Source organism: Paramisgurnus dabryanus, chromosome 15, assembly GCF_030506205.2.
Source record: "Paramisgurnus dabryanus chromosome 15, PD_genome_1.1, whole genome shotgun sequence".
NCBI classification, from domain to species: domain Eukaryota; kingdom Metazoa; phylum Chordata; class Actinopteri; order Cypriniformes; family Cobitidae; genus Paramisgurnus; species Paramisgurnus dabryanus.
The window spans coordinates 20,386,580-20,407,283 of NC_133351.1; the positions used below are offsets into that span (position 1 = coordinate 20,386,580).

The 20,704-nt window shown below is 38.6% G+C and overlaps 1 protein-coding gene across 2 annotated transcripts; it reads right to left on the bottom strand.

Annotated features, from left to right (window-relative positions):
• Nucleotides 1-2: 2 nt before the first annotated feature.
• On the bottom strand, nucleotides 3-16,106 carry map3k19 (mitogen-activated protein kinase kinase kinase 19). 2 transcript variants are annotated; one of them, XM_065292638.2, is made up of 14 exons: nucleotides 15,743-16,106; nucleotides 14,929-15,159; nucleotides 14,519-14,710; nucleotides 14,181-14,335; nucleotides 13,338-13,450; nucleotides 12,860-12,957; nucleotides 12,374-12,428; nucleotides 11,496-11,577; nucleotides 10,251-10,456; nucleotides 3,969-4,012; nucleotides 2,023-3,867; nucleotides 1,831-1,935; nucleotides 411-1,102; nucleotides 3-279 (listed from the first exon to the last, which is right to left on the bottom strand). In XM_065292638.2, exons 2-14 carry the CDS (start codon nucleotides 15,094-15,096, stop codon nucleotides 147-149), a joined length of 3,888 nt encoding a protein of 1,295 aa, XP_065148710.2. In that variant the 5' UTR covers nucleotides 15,097-15,159; nucleotides 15,743-16,106; the 3' UTR covers nucleotides 3-146. The 2 variants fall into 2 exon arrangements, with proteins under 2 accessions (XP_065148710.2, XP_073668064.1); XM_073811963.1 differs by having other exon boundaries at nucleotides 14,929-16,106.
• Nucleotides 16,107-20,704: the final 4,598 nt, after the last annotated feature.

Below are 20,704 nucleotides of genomic sequence, written 5' to 3' on the forward strand. Positions count from 1 at the left end.
ACTTTGTGTTTGTGATCATTTATTAAAAAAATTTAATGGCACATTTATCAGTTGAACCTTCGCTATCTGTGTGCAATTTCATAGACCACATTCATTATCCATGTCAAATTGTCCATGTTAGAGTAGCTTTACAATTCATCAGTTTGTCATTTTTCTAGTAACTTTTTGCTTTGGTGAATGGAGAAGTTTGTAGTTTGGTGGCTTTTGCAGATTTGGCTGTCATGCGAGACAAATTGATGCCTTAACAATTCCTCAGCAGATGGCCGTTGACTTGGATCTCTGTTAAAAAAAAGAACATTTTAGAAAGTCATCTTTTCAAGCACAAAATAAAAATTTCAAACGTTGTCCTCAGCTTTGAAATGAATTGATGTAATTTTCATTGGAAAACGGAATTGTTCTTAAAGGCGTACCTCGTTAAGCAAGCCTGTACAAAGCCTTTTGCGTTTGTAGAGAAGTCTTCAGACAGACAAGGCATCAAGCCTTTTCGAGCCCCAATGTAGAAAAGTGCTGCCATCTTGGCCATGTGTGCAAGAGGTGGCTTTCCTGTGGCCATTTCAAAAACTGTACAGCCAATGCTCCAAATGTCTGATTTTCGTCCATGGCCTGTCTCATTGATCACTTCTGGTGCCATCCAATATGGGGTCCCATGCACAGACTTCAAAAGGTCAGTCTTACTCAAAGTTAAGCAATTGATCCGGCGAGCGCATCCAAAGTCAATTAGCTTGACTACTCCAGTGGGCATAAGCATGATGTTGTTCCCTTTCAGGTCCCTGTGAATGACTTTATTAGCGTGAAGATAGGCAACCCCCTCTAGAATCTGTCGGGTGTATAATGCAAATACTTTTTCTGGCAATGGTCCAAACTGGCTCAGTATACTAGAGATGGAACCGCCTGGAACATACTCCATGAAGATGCTTACAATGTTCTCACACAGATCTGTGCCCAGGAAACCAACAATGTTACTGTGCCGAAGGTTCTTAAGAAGGTCAACCTCTCTGTCCAGACGCTCATACTCTTTCTCTGCAATTTCTGAAGTTGAAGCGTCCAGTACTATCTGTTTGACTTCAATCAGCTGACCTTGACTGGTTAATCCACAATACACCTGCAGATACAGATGAAGACCACAATGAGAAACCTACGATCTTTCAATTTGATATGATTGAGCTTGTTTAGTCAAAAAGGACAAACCCAGCCATTGGGTTAAATTAACTTTCAAAATATTTATACGTGACCCAATGGGCTAGGTTTGGGACCAATCCCATTTGTTTTTAAAGTCTAAAGCAAGGGGTGGGCATTCCTGGTCCTGGAGGGCCACTGTCCTGCAAAGTTAAGCTCCAACCCTAGTCTCAAACACCTGAATGCCGGTTCCCCCATGCAGCCTTTGCTTGGATGTGTTTGATTAGGGTTGGAGCTAAAGTTTGCAGTACAGTGGCCCTCCAGGACTAGAAATGCTCATCCCTGGTCTACAGTGATGAAAATTTAATTCTAAGGTTCTTCAAAGATCGATTTCTTTCTTAGTTTGTAGAAACTTTAAATAAAAGGAATCTCTAGTGCAGGGGTGCCCAAGCTCGGTACTGGAGGGCCTGTGTCTTGCAGAGTTTAGCTCCAACCCTAGTCAAACATACCTGAAACAGCTATTTAAGGTGCAGGGCAAGACACTGGCCCTGCAGAATTTTGGGCAGTTTGGGCACCCCTGCTCCAGTGTAACAGAAAGGTCCTGAGAATTTTGAAGGTTCTTTGTTGGACCATATAGTCTGACAACCTTTTAGGAACCGTTATTTGAGAGAGTGTAGAACTACTGAAAGAATAGTGCTTTGGAGTTACACCTACTGTTCCATAGGCTCCTTTTCCCAGAACTTCTCCTTTCGTCCATGTGATAGCGGCATCATCCAAACAGGATCTCTTAGTATAATGCAGTTCACCAGAGGAAATGCCCTGATGGAGAACAGACACTTAATGCAAGTGGTTATTTGATATGTAGGCTGGTTGTATGTAAAAGTGAAATCACTGTTAGTAGCCTACCTCATTTAGCAGTTTCTTAAATTTTGATGGTAAGTTATTACTAAACTCCTTGCCGTCATCAAATTCAGTCTCGGGTGTTTCATCATCATCTCTTTTCTCCAGTGATATTAACCCCTCTGCCAAAGACCGCAGCAAGTCTTCTGTAAGTGGTTCATCACCCACCTCATCAAGGAAACTCTGGGATATAGGTGATACCGTCCTGTCACTTGTCCATGTATTGATCAGAAGGTGTGCTGGGAGTTTGGTCACGCTTGATAATTCAGGATTACCTGTCGAACATGAATCTGCCGGAGTCTGTGCCTCTTGATGTATTTTATGTTTAATGAGATGCGATTCAGATGTTGAGGCTGAGGTATGTTGTTGAAGAATATCTGTTTTTGACACCGTGTTTGAAAGTACTTCTTCAATTATGGACAGCATGGAACCGTTTTGTTTTTTAATAACTGAGCTAGAAATTTCTTTCCCATCATCCCCAGTAAAGGGCATTTTGGAATTCTGCGTTTCCTCTTCCTCACAATCAGAAGTTACAGCATGACATTTATTCTCGGAAGAAGGAATATGCTTTTTTGACAGTTTTGGAACATTGTCTCTTCGCTTGTGTTGCTTACATTTAGTCCTGATGTTTCTTTCTGATTGAGCTTGTTTCTTTCTGTTAACTTCCATTGTTTGTTGATCTCTTTGTTTTCTATTGATTTGTCTTTCAACTTGAAGTGCTGTATTGACCGGTTTGGTTTTCTCAGCAGAATTGTCTGCTCTAAGATTTTCATACATTGGAGTTGCGAACATTTCATAAATTACTGGACCTTCATCTCCTTGACTGATCTTCAGAAACATGTCATTGTAAGTGACCTGCTCCACAGCAGATTTTGCCCGCAGTGGCACTCCTAAAGCTGGCTTTTTGGGTGGTCCTGCGCTTCTCAGATCTCTGGAAAATTGGTTTGGAATATTTTTACTCCCTTTCTTGTCATCGCCACTCAACATCATGTGTTGATAGGGTTCAGAGACCCTCTTTGTGATTAAGATGTCATCTGAAGTTATTTTGCAAGATATTGTAGGTGTCATTGTTGGCAAATGTGATTGATAAGGGGTCTCTTCTACAATAACCCGGCTTGTGGACTTTCTTTCTCTGAGTTTCACCTTTGAGTGAATTTGTGAATTTTTTCCATTCTTGGTGGTAGTAGGAGTATTCTGATTTCTGCGTGCCAGAATATTGAATGAATGATTTGTGTGAAAAGACGTTTTGCCTTTTCTGTCATTTCTTTTGATAATCTTAATTGGTTTGCTCTTTTTATGAAGAATTTGATCTATACTGATATTCACAGTAGTGAGGTCATTCTCACATGCAATAAAACTGAACCCATCAGAGTTTGCACTTTTGGAGTCATGTCTCATTTCATTCTTGGAATCCCTAACAATGGGTGATCTGATAGGCGTATCTTCTTTCCTATCATCTGAAATTGTAATGATTGTGTGTTCTGTGTTATTAATAATTACAGATCTGTTTAACTGCTGAAAATCCAAATTGGATATTAGTTCCAAATTCAATGACTTTTCTAAGACACCAAATATTGTGTCTGTCTCTTGAGGAACATTCTCTTCCTCTTCTTGGCTACTACTGCTGTAGGAATTACTCTCCTCACTGCCTGCTCTTGTGCTTCTGGATCTTCTGAAAGACTGCATGGAAATCCTTTCCACTTTATGTCTGGACTCGGATGAGAAAGGCAATGTGCTTGATGGTTTTGAGGGCAGAGGGTGCTCAAGACTGGCAAGACAAGTGACATCCCTGTATCTTCTGTCCAGAGGAGCTAGATGTTTAGGTGTCCTTAATGAGGTTGGTAGTGACATCTGGTAAAGCATAACAATATAATATTACATTTAAAAAGACTTGAATGACTGCTTTATGCAGATTTTTGAAAAAAAAATACATAGAGAAAATAGTTCCTTACCTTTTGTGTAATAACATCATCATCTGTATCACCACCTCTAAGCCCTGCAGTTCATTGAAAAAGTGTTTATACTTCATCTGAAAATCTTAAATTATTCCAATATCGTTAAAATTGTACTCTCTCCAATACTTCTAGAGCTGGGAAACATCGTCTACCCCTCACCTGTACTTATTAACCTCGCTAACAACACAGTACTTAAAGGTTTCTTAACTTTTCCAGGACCTGGAAAGCTCTTTGGCATCTACCCGATAGTCTCAAAGGCATTCAGCATTGTTCCAATCCCAACGGACTACAGACCAGTTCCTCACACATCAATATTTTGAGGAGACTGAACCCAAGGCATTTCTGTCAGGTTTATGTTTAAGATTTTGACTTTATCTGTCTTATTCAATTGGAATCTATTTTGTCTCTTTGACCTTAGATGAAACTCTTCTTGATCTAGCTGGATGTACTCACAGACTACTCAGCTGACTGACAATAGGACTGTTGTTCAAACATGGCAATAACACAGACACCATAATAAACTGTCCTTTCCTTCTACTTTCACTGGATTATAAAATGTTCTGACATCACTAGTTTGTACCCTGTGTCATCAATGGCAAGAGCATTGTCTTGTGCTGCTGATGTTTATTAACAGGACAAAATAATGAATGGAAGGTTTTTATTGCCCCAGGAATCCACTTAGGCTAGTTTACATGCATTCATGCCATCAATTGACCTATGGCTAAGCCATGCCCCCAAACACGAAAAGCCAATCACAGTGTGTGCATAGATAACCCAATACACTAAGACATACTCTGCTTTCACGTCTATTGAAAAGCATAGCAGTTAGTCAGTTTTCATTAGTTTTTATGTTTTTTCTTGTCATTTTAAAGGGCGTGTTGCAGGTTAACCACCACTGTCGATTAATGGGTACATAAATCACTCAAGATATGTGTATAATTTTTAAAATGTCTCAAAAATGGTCTTAAAGAACACTTTTTTTACGTTTTTGGTATTAACGGTTTTTTTTATGCAATTCTGCGATGATGTCACGTTGGGGAGAAGTGGAGAAAGCCTCAGCCAGAGCCATAGAAATAGATGAGACATTTATTGCTGTTTAATACTTACGTATACAATTTGGAAATCATATATACATCGTAGGAAATATATAATGTGTTATACTGCAAAGTTACCATGCTAATTATTATTTATGATATCTGTGGAGATAAATAAAACTTCGCAAATCTGCTGATTTGATCCATTCATGTCCAGACCACCAGGCAAGAGATTTTTAAACATCCTTAATCCACACTTACTAGTCTATCAAATAATATCTCAAATATATTGTTTTGTGAAATAAAAGGATGCTTTGTTATATTGTTTATGCGATTATAACGAATCACACAATCATTTTATACGCAGCAGTCAGCAGCTGCAGCACACTCGGATCCGACCGCATACATACTGTAATAAACAGGCGTTCGGCGGCTTTTTACATCACGCCAGACTATGCCATTTGAGGAGGAACCGCTCATTGATCACCGTATTTTTATAAATCCTGTACATGTTTGGACCTGCCGAACAGGTTGAGCACTTTCATATACTTTGTTGAGCAGAGAGGCTGCACTTTGACCAGCGGGCTGCGGGAACCGGCGCAGATCACGCCGCCAGACGGTGTTGTTAACTCGAAACGTATAACTATTATCAGATCGACCCACCGGGAAAGTCCCGACTCTCTCGATTGCCATTCCGCTACTGGCTGTAAGAAAGTGAGTGCGTTTGGGTTGCTGGTCCCCGCGAACATATGTGACGTGCCTCACTCACCTTCCAGGATTAGAGACATGCTGCCAAAACCGTTTGTGCTGAAGATCGCATAAAGTTACACCCATTTCAGGCAGGATCATGGACCCCCTCAAGCCAGCATGCACGAGTATGTTAATTGTTTGTTTACTTTCTACACGAAGATATGCTAACGTTCTGCTATCTGGCTGTCTGCCTATCTCTCTATACTAGCCTATCCGTCTGTCTGTCTGTCTGTCTGTCTATCTATAATCTGCGCTATCAGAACTGTACTTTACTCGTCTTTCTATAGTCATTCTCAATGCTCTCAATGCGGCTTTGGTAAATTCTCTCCCCAGCGTGACGTCATACAGTGCGTTGTGGGGGAAAGGAGAGTCATTGCAAACCGCTGTACTTTTTCATACTTTTTCGGGTTTTGTGATACCCAACAACATAAAATACAATGGATAACACTTTAAATGGTTATTACACACAAGCAAGTTGCACAAATTCGTAAAAAAAAAACCTGCAACACGCACTTTAAGTTTAAAATGGTCAAACAGTGTGCAATGGGGTACATGCAACATCGACATTAGGTATCCTGAGAGGCTGGGCGACGTTGTGTATTTTTTTACCCTTTCCCAAGCCACATCTCAACCTGGGATAACCTTAAGTGTCTGCTCTGGATTAAGTTATGCGGTAGACCACAACACCAACTAAACGTGGATAAATTAAACAACGATGTCTACATATGTTTTAAGCTAAGTCAACAACGTATTTGAACGTTATCTTTAACATCTCTAACGCAACGTTAACTAGACTAATGCGCTTTTCCTTAGTACCCCACGGTTTAGTTTAGTTTGGGTCGGGTCAGCTTACTTTTGGGAGCTTTTCCATTGGGTGCAGTACGTAGTACCCGATACTTTTTTTTCGTACCACCTCGGTTGGGGTTCCAAGCGACCCGAGCTGATACCAAACGTGACGCGAAAACACTGTAGATCACTGATTGGTCTGAGAGAATCGTCACGTCATCGCTATAATGTAAATATTAGCTTTAGCTTACTGCTAGCTTGCGCTGTCTCAAGCAAACATGTTGTTATCTGTGTTCTGCTATAAAGTTCCAAACACCCTTTTAGCGATTAAAAACATCCGCAGGTTGAGAATCCGGGACACCATAACAGTTTTTTCCAGACTTGCAGTTTGTGGCGGCACATTCGCGACGTGCACGTCCGCATTATATATGCTTAAATGCAACTTGAATGAGGCTCAGCGGAGCGCCGTCGACTGACGCCACGGGTCGGGTGTTTGAACAGAAACTGTCATGTGAGACAGAGGTAGTTATAAACGCGATGTGCAAACATCTATTTGTGGTGGCCAATTTTAATTTTGTGGCAGACTGAGAAATAAATGAATGTATGGGAATGTACAACAACGCTCTCACGTGTATGATGTCACAGCAGTAGGCAGCGTAAATATAACGACACGCCTATAATCCCTCCCACTCCGAAGTGATACTAAACTCGATGGAAAAGCTAACCACGCCAAAAGTGAGGTGAGCTGACCCGACCCAAACTAAACTAAACAGTGGGGTACTATGCAATGGAAAAGCGCCATAACATTAAAAAACGTTAATGTTAGTTTCTAGCTGCGTTGTACATCATGTCACTTAGCTTCATTAACGTATCTGTAAATAACTGAGATAACAAATGTTATTTGTAATAGCAATGTTGCAACTTAGTACTTCGACTCGGCGCAGTAACACTATCCCTCTCCCATTATGAGAGGGAGAAGGGGAGTGGATTTTTCAGGCGAGTCGAAGTACTCCCAAAAGTACTATTCCGCCATAAAATATAGTTCCTCTTTAAATCCGCGTAGAAAAGCGCTACGTTTTATTTTGTACCACCATACTTGCTTGAATAACTACTCGTCTTAAATAGGAAAACCGTTGATGTGTTTGGTCACTTCTAACTTTCTCTCTGTTTGGTACCATTGAATGAATGGGGCTAAGCTAAATGCTATCGAAGTGTCGCAGCGCGCCCCAGCGCTTACATGCACGCACTAAGATGATAGAGGTATGTATCAACTCTTCTTAGTTAAGGTAATAACATATTCTATTCATTTTCTATATTAAACTATTCCTTTAGTGCCCTTTGATGACTTTGAGATGATATCTAGTCTTTCTGTCTCCAAAAATCATCAATTGTCTCCTGTGAAATGTCTCCTACTGTGACAGCTGCCATAGCGCCTGTCACCAGATGTCGATTGTCTGTCTGAGTGAGTGGAGGGGGTGTGGATTAGCCATAGGTCAACTGAAGAAAAGGTGTCCTCTCCATGATTGTGACTCTTTTTCTGCCCACTGGCCTCAGTGCCAACTTTTTCCTGTAATAGTATTGGATTTCACCCCGGTTTGTATAATGGCATTGTACAGTTTAAATGTCTCATGATGAATGCTTAAAGGAATATTCCATTTTCTTAAAAGAAAAATCCAGTTAATTTACTCACCACCTTGTCATCCAAAATGTTGATGTCTTTCTTTGTCCAGTCGAGAAGAAATTATGTTTTTTGAAGAAAACATTGCAGGATTTTTTAGCCCGACATTTAATACTTAACTCAACACTTAGTTTGTTTCAAAGGACTATAAACGATCCCAAACGAGGCATAAGGGTCTTATCTAGCAAAACGATTGCCATTTTTCACAAGAAAAAGAAAAAATATGGACTTTTAAACCACAACTTCTTGTCTAGGTCCTTTCCTGCGTGACCTCCCAGCTGAAAAAACCAGCATGGACCAGCATGGGAATTATGCTGGTCTATGCTGGTTTAGCTGGTGGTCACAGCATACCAGCACCAAAACACAACATATGCTGGTATGACCAGCATGGGATGCTGGTGCTAATGCTGGTTTAGCTGGTGCTAATGCTGGTACGTTGCTGGTTTAGCTGGTGCTAATGCTGGTGCTGATGCTGGTTTGATGCTGGTTTAGCTGGTGTTCACCAACAAACCAGCACCAAAACACAACATATGCTGGTCTTGCTGGTATGCTGTTTTTTTCAGCAGGGCTAACGTAAATGCGTAGTGACGTAGAGAGGTCACGTGTTACATATATGAAACGCACATTTGCGGACCATTGTAAACAATAAACTGACACAAATACATTAATTAGCAGTGCTGGGCAAGCTACTTGGAAAATGTAGTGAGCTAAGCTACCAGTTACTTCACATTAAATGAAGCTTCACTACACTGAAGCTACCCCCCTGGGAAATGTAGCAAGCTAAGCTACATCAATAGTAGCTTTTTATTTTTAACCAGTTTTATTATGTAATTATTTATTCAGTTTCAATTTATCATTTTGGTAATTATAGGCAATACAAGCATAATGTAGGCCTACGTACTTCACATTTTGGGGCTGTTTGCTGGACTTATCCTACTCCCAGAATTAAATGCATGTTTGAGCTGCCTTTATTCAAAAACACCTGGCCCTGACATATCTTAACACAAGGGTCTCCAACGTGGTGCCCGCGGGCAGCAGGTAGCCTGCACAGAGTCTGTGAGGTGCCCGCCAAAGCACATTCTATTAATAGTTTCAATTGTAATATTTATTAAATGTTTTTATATTAGCTTGGCTTGGTGACATAACCCAGTCAGAGGTAGAGCACGAATCTTCACAGAATGCGAGTGGTAATGTTTTGTATGAATGAAGGGTGGCTGCAACTTGAAAATACAGAACAAACGACGTCCTGTGTCGATTCAAATGACGCGCTTATTCTCAAATTCAGGACGACTTCAGAAATGTTTGGAAAATTGTAGCTTGTGTGGAAGCTACCTCACTACTTGATCAAAAAAAGAGCTTAGCTACTGAAAAGTTATTTGATTTAGAAAGCAGCTAAGCTACCGCCAAGCTACTGAAAAATGTAGTTAAACTACTAGCTTCGCAACTTGTAGTGAAGCTACTGCCCAGCACTGTTAATTAGTATTATTCGACATACAACAACGTCGGAACGGTCCTCTTTCAACACACTTGTAAACTCTGGGGTGTAGTTTCGGGTTCGTCCTCTGTGACCTCTTGACGTCATGACGTATTGCGTGGGGTCACGCTGGCGCATCACGACCTGATCTAGACGAGAAGTTGTGGTTTAAAAGTGCATATTTTTAATTTTTCTTGTCAAAAATGACAATCGTTTCACTAGATAAGACCCTTATGCCTCGTTTGGGATCGTTTATAGCACTTTAAAAGCTCCATTGAAAAAAACTGTTAAGTGTTGAGTTAAGTATAAAATGTTGGGCTCTATTAAAGTCCATTAAAATGAGAAAAATCCTGCAATGTTTTCCTCAAAAAAGAACAAATTTCTTCTCGATTGAACAAAGACAGACATCAACATTTTGGATGACATGGTGGTGAGTAAATTATCTGGATTTTTCTTTTAAGAAAATGGAATATTCCTTTAAGTGTGATTTCGGTCTAATCCATTTCTGTAATTTTAAAACAAGAGCCATTTCACAGTAAACAACTATCTATACTTACTGTTATATATGTTAGCCCGTGCTTGCAGCAACATACTGGCATGAAGAAGAGGTTCCATCAGCGCTGGTGTCGACTTACTAAGCTGAGTGAATTGAGGAGCAGGACAAACGGGTATTGAGAAAGTTTCTTTGAGGGATGGATGCAAGGGCCTTGTTTTGTCCCAGGTTTTTCTGCTGTACCATAGGCTGGGCAAGGATGAAGTCAGACTGGGTGAAAAATGATTTGCATAATTAGATGAATTTTTTGTTTGTTTGTTTACAAAATTCAATAAGTAGTAGGGCTGGGTATCGATTCAGATGTTCCAGATTGATTCGATTTCGATTCACAAACTAACAAATCAATTAAATTCTCGATTCAATTTTCGATTTTGGTTCTCGGGTCTGTTTTTATACTCGATTTTTTGATTTAACTCAATTAATATAGATTTAATACAAATACTATATTAATAAAAAAGAACAGTGAACAGCAGTTTACAAGTGGGTAATTAATAAAAAGAAATTAAAAGCCACAACACTATCGTCGTCGTCCTGCTTGCGAAATCTAAAATGCTTCCATACCTCTGACCTTTTATGTGAAGGTGATATCAACTTCGATGAAGCACCTTAAACTGAAAGAATGAATAAATGACAGGCTCGCTCCTTGGTAACATCGCACAAGGCAAAAAAGAGGGTGACATCTAGTGAAGAAGACTAGTAATTAGATTAACGTTAATCTTATGTTCAATGTTTGCGGAAATAAATATGAAAGAAAAAATTGAATCTGCTCTTTGAGAATCGATTTTGAATTGACCACGTAAAAAAACCTGATTAATCGAAAAATATTTTTTTTGCCCAGCCCTAATAAGTAGTACACTCTAAAAAGGATGTTCATTTTTTTACAAATTTATTGTGTTATCCTATTTAACAGATTAGGTGTCATTTTGTGTTTATATTGTGTAAAAATAAATAGAAGTTGTCTGAGCTATTATCTTTGGTTGGATAATTGCGCATACTGAAACTGCACTGTTATGCTGACGAATGCTTGATCCTGTAACCAAACTCCTGTGTACAGTCTTTGTGTAAAAATGAATGAATGTGGGTTTTACAGATCTGGTTGGTTTGTAATTTATATTTGTATGGGTGCTGTTGTTGGTGTTTTTGTGTGATTTTATCATTAGCAATGGGCTCTCTTTGTTTATTTTAATGCTAATGTGGCTTGATGAGAAAGTAATGAATGAATGGATGTGTGTAGATTCAGCTGGCTAACCTGCTTCGTTTCCCCTCATCTTTGCTGTCTTGTCCGATGTTTATCTTTGGCTCCATGGAACCATCAATGCCAATCCTGTTATCTGCAGACACACACACACAAATTCACTTTTAGGTGAAAGGGGCAATGTGAAACCACCCCCACGGTCAATACAGTACTACAGAGCTAAATAAATTCAACAACTGTATTATTAATTATAATAAAGATTCATTATACACGGAAAATATATATATACATTTCCATAATATATCAAGACTTATATATAATATAATATATAAATATGTTGGTCAGTCCTGGTCTTAGATTTATATTTTGAGTTTGGATTTCCCCCTTTCCCTAACACATCTGCCTGTAATGTTCAGGTAATGCTGAGCATCTTGCAGGTGCGTACAAGTAGGAAATTTGGTTTATTTGATCTAGCAGATACACACACAAACTAAATGGATAAACATACACAAATATATATAAAAACAATTGCTCTACCTTTTTCAAATTTAGGCCTTTAAGAAACCTAAGCTTCACTGAAAGCAAATGCTTTGCGATTCTGCTTCGTCCCGGTTTAATCCTTATCTGCGTGTGTCAGTACGTGACCGTTCTCTGTTGCCAACTGTGTAGTCTGATTAAGTCACTTGGGACGAAGAGCCCAAAAAGTCAGACACACCCCTTACATTGTCATGGGTCGCTTGAGGGATGGGCTAAGAGTGTAAGATGTTTTCCAGTATGGTGAACGCAGCAACCAATAGGGGTGTTTGAAAGCCCAAAGGACACAAAGAGCCACTATACTTCAGAAAGAAACCTGCAGGTGTTTCTCTGGCCTTCTGTAATCTCTCCCTTTGGATGAACATAACGATGATTTGTCATGATAGTTGTTGACTCACCTTGGTAGATGTCTGTCAGGTTATTTTGGGCAATGACAGCCTTTGTTGATTCTCCCTGCAAAACATACATTTAAAAATAAATTTTATACAGATATACATTTAAAGAAAGAAAGCAATTAAGATAAGGATTAAATAACAAGTATCTGAAAAGAATGCAAAGGAAATAAATTAGCTCCGCAAAAGCAAAATGCTTGACTGTACCTTAAATATAATAACCTCTCACAGCATCACACCTGGCTTATTCACCTTTTGACTACTGACCATCTGGAGATCCATTCAGTCAGCTAATATCATCATTAACCAGCTGTAATGCCTGACAGCAGTGACCAAGGCTCAACCAAATGGAACGCAATGAAATACTTAATCATTCAGACAAATAAACTACATGTACTTGCCTTAAATTTATAGTCTCACATTTCTGTTTTTGCTCAATTAGGCAAAATTAACTTCACTAAATACTGAGTTAGACATGTAAGAAGACCTGACCTTTATCCCAGGTGTGCAACAGTCAAGTGTAGGAGAGGAGCTGGGGGATACGGCTGGACTCCCTGGCCAACAACACTCTAGACACGTGAACGTTGTTTCTCAAGAATACCAAACAAATACTAAAATGAGTCTGCATATTAGGAACTTGAGTACTTAATTATATTACAAATACTTCATCGATACAGTTTTTTTTACAGATTTAACATACTGATCAACATACCACCTGCAGTAACTCCTACTGTCCATAGTTTTCTCATCTAGTTCTCAAACCGTTTTATTGTTAACATTATATGCAATGAAACAATGATTTGAGAATTGGATGAGAACTGTGGATAGTTTAGGAGTTATACAGCAGGTGCTAGCAATATTACTTTGCTTTTATTTAAATTAAATGTTAACTGGACAATATTATATAATGATTAGATTTAACTTTGATTTAAAATAAATAAATAAATCAAATAAAAAAGTTGCGTTTTACCATCTTGCATTGCAGAATTCAATATTCTGAAAAGTTCCTCCTTTTTGGAGCTTGTGATCTGAGAGACATACCACAGTGCAGTGTGACTTCTTTTGTCTAGAATCTTTGTGTCACTACAAAGCAAAATAGGTAAACTGGTGAAGATTTTTTTTATTTCTCAGGTCTTATACACTGTTCTTAATATCCATTTCAATATGACCATTCGAAAACCTTTGATGTGACCAACCCTGCGTTTCATTTGTAAGGGCCTTTCTCTATGTCCTAAGCCCTTCGAAGGGTTTACCCACTGAAGTGAGAGCTTCTGAGGGATGATGTTAAAAACGTGTTGTTGATGAAAATTCGTTTTTTCTATAAGTCAATTAAGGAATATCTTTGTTGCACATTTGTACGTTGGTTCACAAAAAAAATACTTGATCTGATAAGTGAATGTTAGGTTCACTTATCACTTAAGTTTAGTGTTAGTTTGTTTTGGTTTGTGCTCACTTTGGTGGCACCACAACCAATGGATATGACTTTTGTTTTTTAACAACATAACTTTATAAGCAATTGATTTGTAATGGATACATTTTGATTATGGGTGATTCCTGCTCATGCAAAAGGATTTATTTGTTGTCATGCATGTTTAATAAACTTTGTTCATTTTATGGGGCTACTGTATTCATAAGAGTACAGTATATTTGTCCAAATAATTGTGGGGGAGCAAAGTGGCCAGTTTTGGGCACTTTAGTTTGAAATGACCCTTCAATATGGCGACCATGATTGTTTCCACTCTGACGTGCCCTTCGGAGGGGAAAATATCCCATTTTGAACACACCCCAAATCCAGTCAAACCGGTTTCCTTACACTGAAAGAGACAACAGTTCCTTCACCACCTCTACAGGCTGATATTTCCATGGCAACAGCAGTCTTTCAAACAAATCCACATCTCTTACAGCCAGCATCAGAGGGGTCAGTCCATCCCTGTTTTGTTTATTCAAGTCCACCATGTTTGCTTGGGCCTGTGGCATGGAACCAAAGTAAGTTTTTTAACACTGCAGAGACTTTTACTTTTAAAGTAAAATATCTTCATGACAGATGGCCAGCACATATCCACAGAACTCCCTATGGAGTCTGAACATTGTGTTGGTTTCAGATTTCAGATGGTCAAATGGCAAGTGGAAGTTGAAGTCTGAGCTGCTTACCATCAGGTCCTGTAGACTGCTGAGGTCTCCCCTCCAGACTGCATCCGAGAGCTGCATCTGTTGGGGTAAATCTCTGTTCAAAGCCAATAACAGCTCATCCTGAAGCTTTGGCTGACTAACATGAAGAGCTGTCTGGTTGCTATGGTTACAGAGTGTAGCATCTGCTCCACTTTCCAGAAGAAAATGCATCACCTGTGTTCACAGGTGAAGAAAGGAAATTAAATGAAATTGTTGAGAATTTAAAATAAATTATTTTCTGCTACATATAGCACTCATAAAAAAGTACATAATGATTAGTTAAATATGATATAATGTTGTATACATCAATTATTGCACTTGTGTTCTAGCTTTACTATTGAAGCCACCTACGATGACAGCTGTTTAGTTTTGATTATATTACTCCATTTTACCGTAGTAAGGCCCATCCTGCATGCGATAATAAGAGGAGTACAGCCGTTTGAATCAGGCAGGTCAATTTCTTCCCAGCAGTAGATGCCCTGCTCCAAACCTTCAGCAATGGCCACAAGCTCTTCCTTCAACAGCAACTCCACATATCTGCTGCTTTCATGAGTCCCCATGCTGATTGTTCTCCGGCAGATCTCACAGTTCACATCTCCAGTTCTAGCTTCTGTAAGCTATACCTACATTTACAGTTATTTATTTTAGCAGATGCTTTCATCCAAAGCAACTCACAAATGAGACAGCATTTAACATTTCTTTCAATATTTTGCTTAAATGAACAAAGCCATGTTTACAGCTGTAGCTAGGAAATGTGAACAACAAAGAAGTGTTTAGGGATTACTCAGGTGAATGCGGAAAATGTGTGTTTTTAGTTTGCTTCAGTTATGCGAAAGAAGCTTTCTGCTTTGTTGCCCTCATGTGGTTGTGTTTATGACAGCCTTATTTTTGTAATCACAGTACAGTTTGAGGAGACTTTGGATATTCTTTTCATCCTGAATAATAAATAAACAATTAAAGTTATTTATTTACTATTTCTACTTTATTACCCAATTGATAATTCATTACTAATTATAAATTAGGTAATTAGCATGGAGAAGGTGTTACAAGAATAACAGGTTTTACTTGAAGATCAAAAATAATTTCACAATAGATGCCTGTAAAATACATAATTAATAAATCTTATAACTTCGAGACAAATTAGGATAGGTTGTGATTTAGTGAATCAGATAAAGCTGTCAGTTAAAAGAAGCCAGTAAGACTTACCTGTGCCAGCAATTTGTTGTCCATTTTCTGGATTTAAATGTTTTAGTTAGAAGAGCAAACAGTTGTATTTACTTCCTTGTGTTTTTAAGGGTCAGTTCTTTGACTTCATTGCGTCTTTATGCCTTAAGCAGCCTTGAGTTTACAGCCTGTTGCCGAGGTGACAGCAGCTTTGGCATGAAAACAATGAGCTGACTGTGAGACCTTTGTTTTGCTTTTAAAAGGAGAAGTGTGCAGAATTGTCCATATAGCACGATTTGGTTGTTATGATTATGTACAACATATCTTTTTATAGAAAGTTTTATCTGTGTCCCTGACAAGGAAATGTAATGTATTGTAGAAATGCAAATAAATCTGCTATATGGAAAAGGAGTGGAGTCCAAAGTTGCACTTGAGTGTTGCTTATCAGAGAGGACATCGTACTATAAACAAACTTTCATATAGAAACATGGCTTAATGGTAAAATCATATCTAACTTTTCTGGTCAGTGTTTTAAAAATATATTTGACATTTTTTAGGCAAATACCTACACTACTGTTCTCAGATACAAGTCTGCATAGAAGTTGTCTTTTGTAAACTCTTTTCATGTGTTGTGCAGAAGGTGTGTGGCAGTCACTGTGTTTAAACTCATTTTCAGCATTATGCATTTGTTTTTGTTACAATCCAGGATATCTACTTAAACTTTCCCATAAGTTATTGAAACACCATAACATGCAAGATGTTGCTTTGCATTTAAGGAAACTTCTGCAAGAAAAAGGTCTTTTGATAATTAGTAACCTTCAATGAAAAATCTCTGTGCTGCCCAAGGTGAAGGTCACGGCATGTGTAATTGCTACTGTCTATCCAAAAGGCTTCACATGAAAGATTCAAAAGATCTATTAGACATGCAATATTAGGGCAATGCAGAACAACACAGAACGCCACGACCTCTTGTGGCCGCTGTGGAAAGTACACATGAATACAGTCTGCAAGCTCAAAAACAGCCTGTTTCATATTGGGGGAGGCTGCAGCATAGATATGTATAAAGGCTAGATGGCTCGCCCGCCCTGCTGGCCAATTGAGTGGAACGTCTGCATTTTGGCGGCCATCTTAGGACAGGGCGCTCGCTCACTCCTAGCATTGAGTTTTAATGATGCAGGTACTTTTAAATGACCATAACTTGCTTAATTTTTTACCGATTTTCAAACGGTTTGGTTTATTATAAACGTCAAAGATGTAACTATGACACTGCATACCTATACTAAAAATATATAAAAAAAATCATGAAACATGTCAAAGCATCCAGTATTATAGCCACGTTAATAACGTTTGTAAAAAACCAAACCGTTTGAAAATCGGTAGAAAATTGAGCAAGTTATGGTCATTTAAAAGTACCTTCACCATTAAACTCAATGCTACGAGTGAGCGAGCGTCCTGTCCTAAGATGGCCGCCAGGTGATGCCATTAGGGACTCAGCGGTAAGCCATCTAGCCTTTATACATATCTATGGGCTGCAGACCTGGAGCAAGGCAGATATACTGCCCAGACAGTTTTACGACAATGTTGTTCCTAATGCGTCCAGTAGGGTGTACAGTTAGTTCGCATAATCAGATCAGACCAGACTTGGCAGAGCAAGTTTTAGATCGACACGATATAAGATTAACAAACTGCTTTTGTTGAACATATGTAGCTTACGGTAAACTCTGCAAAGAATCAATAACATCAAAGTCATTTCAGAGTAGTTTATTTATGATTGCTGAACAAACACAATAAATATCAAATAATTACCTTAGTTCAATTTATAGCTAAATCATATCAAAAACTACACTGAGCTAACGTTACTGTGTTAAAACGTGTAACTACTATATAATGTATACAATGTTAACTACATATCGGCTGCCAAACCTCTCTTCACATAGCTCCATGATCACCGCCTTCCCTCGTCTTTAGGAAGCCAAAACATTTGTTATTTTCGACGAGGTATTGGTTCCAGAGTTCAGTTAAGCCACTAACTTGTCAGAACATTAAACAAACAAAGAACGATGTCAAGTTCTGTTCTGCCCAGACAAAAAAAGTTCTGCCCAGACGCATAACTGTGACAACGCACGTGCGTCCAATGAAATCAGACGCTTTTTTTGTCACGTGACACAGACGCATTTTCTTCCTTTATTAAATCTGTATGATACAAACATTAAGAACACACAAAGTCATTAATACAGAAACAACAAATAATAGACAAGAACAGAGCGTGACAATTCGTGGAATTTCCCATGTATGACGTCATATAGAACGTTCGCTCACTGAACTGGATTCCATCATTATGTGGTAAGTTTCAAAACGGTAAGGTGCAGAAAACAGGCGTTGCGAGACACCCGTGTAACTTACGTTATGTGCTTTAATTATTTTAACTAGACATTTCATCTGAATTATTTCACTTAATTGCTTTAACGTAATTTAACTCCTCAACAAAAAATGTTTTGCCGTGAAGTGGGCTGGGACAAAACGCGCCAATGGCAGCATACAGTAACGGAAACCGTAACGGAAACCATAACAGAATCAAGCTGGGTTGTAAAACTGTGTAAAACGTACTTATGATCTTTAGGTTAGCTGTTTTTGTGAAAACATAAGGGGTGCTGCTAGTCGAAATCCAGACAGCAATTATTTAGATGTTGTTAAATGTTAAGTGAATAGTATATTCAAAAATCATGTATTTTCATGGACCCGAGTCGGTTGGAGAGGTCCATGTTCGAATTGTGTCAACTCTTGTCTTGAGGTTTTCCACCTCATCCCATTCTATCACACGAAAAGAAACACAAAGACGTAAGTTTAATTATGTTTATGTTGTCATTACTGTGAATATTTTTAAAATAACACATAACCTGCGGATACAACATTCGCAGGGTTGCCAGATCCAATTATTACAAACCCTTTTTAGACGTTATGTTTAATGGTTTAGCAATTAATGCGACACTTTTGGAAATGTGTAAAGTGACGAGTTGTTGCAGGTTAGTGATGTTGCTGAATTATTTCTAAAGGACGAAGCTTGAACTTATTTTGTACAAATTGTTTTACGTTCAAATATCTGGCAACGCTGGGTAAACCAACATTAAGCTCATCATAGTGGGTGCAGGTTATTGCTGTTATTGGTCCTCTAATGTTAATTGGCAGGCTTTACAGTCGAAATTAGAGAACAATTTATAAACACGTGTTATTTTAACCACCCAGCCAAATTTATAACAATGTTTCTGTGGTGTGACAAACTTAAGACACATATTTAATATCATAAATCATAAATCAGTTTCCCTACTGAAAAGTCCATCTAAGACCAGCATAACCTTAAAGGTTCTCTAAGTGAATTCACGCGTTTTAGACCCTAAAACATTTTTTGTTACATACAGCACACATCTCCTCACTATCTGCTTGCTACCTGACTGCTGATCAAACTGTAAAAAAACGCGATCTCTGTAGACAGCCCAGGCTCTACAAACTTCAATATACACACAGTGGCCAAACCTTCACCACGAAACAAAACAAAGTTTTACAGCCAATAAACGCCAAGAAGGATTTGGGGGTGGGGGTTGGTCGCGTTCACGAAAGCACGGAAGGGAGGGGGAGGAGTTAGCTACGCTCCGTTTGTTTGAAAACAGTTCAAATATCAACAACAAGTGACGTCGAACATATTCGCTTAGAGAGCCTTTAAGCTTGGTTTTAGCTGGTATTGCTAGTGTAGCAAGCTGGTCTAGCTGTGTTTTGGTCGCTCTATAAGCTGGTCTAGCTGGACTTAGCTGGTCAGTCTGAAAGACCAGCTGACCCACCAGCTTTGTCAGGCTGGGAGGACTAGCTAAAACCAGCTAAAACCAGCTACCAGCTTATGCTGGTCTTTGCTGGATTTTCCAGTAGGGTTGCACAAACAGAAAAGTTGCTAAAACATGAAATACATGCGCTTTTTGCCATACAGAATAGACATTGGCGGCAATTGAATTCAGAGGAGGATGACAATGGGAGGGGGAGGGACTTTTATACACATTTCTTTCTCTTCAGTAATGACTTTTCAGTTTGTTTATTATACTTTGTACCTTACATAATTATTATAAATATTTTAATGTTTTAATTGATACATTTAAAGCAAAAGTAGAAAAGTTGCTGAACAATTAAGTTTTTTCCATACAGATTTATTGCTAGCCAGAACTTCAAAAACTGTGCCGAACGAGCTGTGGGAAAAGATGTTGTCTGTTGTGAGGAAAAACGTGTGCTTGTGCTGTGCTATTGAAGCAAAAGAAACTTATTGGCCTGTGACAAATTTTGTGTGATCTGTTCTTCTTTACAAATAAATAAAAAAACACATTTTAACTTTATGCTCGTCTTGTAAGTTCATGATTAGATGAATGGATAATAATTTATAGAATTTTTGCAGTGCTCTCCATCAAAAATATGACCGAGATTTAAAAAGTCTAACGCAACCTTGTGTGTGTGTGTGTGTGTGTGTGTGTGTGTGCGTGCGTGCGTGCGTGCGTGCGTGCGTGCGTGCGTGCGTGTGTGTATGTGCGAGTGTGTGTGTGATTGCCTTGATTGTTAGACTAATATTATGTTTAGCTGATGTAATTTCTTCATTACATAAATGAGCGCCGGTTAATTTAAGAGATTTAAAACAGAAGTAATGGTGAGTGTTTTCATCCTATTCAGTGATGTGAAGCAAGCTGATGACAACAACTTTAGTACGAGTCGTCTTTACAGACACAACATGGACCGTAATGTCTCCTGTAGGCTGTGTAGGCCTATAATCAACAGTGAATATCTACATATATTTTCAACTTTGGTGTGGATCATTATACTGTTTATCTTATATGTCAATATAATTTGTTTATGTCTAAATTCACTTAAATGCTCAATAAGTTACTTCAATGGACAATAAGTAAAAAAAATATGTTTATTTAAAGGTGTTGTTTTGCAGTACGTACATATATTCTTCTCCCCCTACTGGACGCA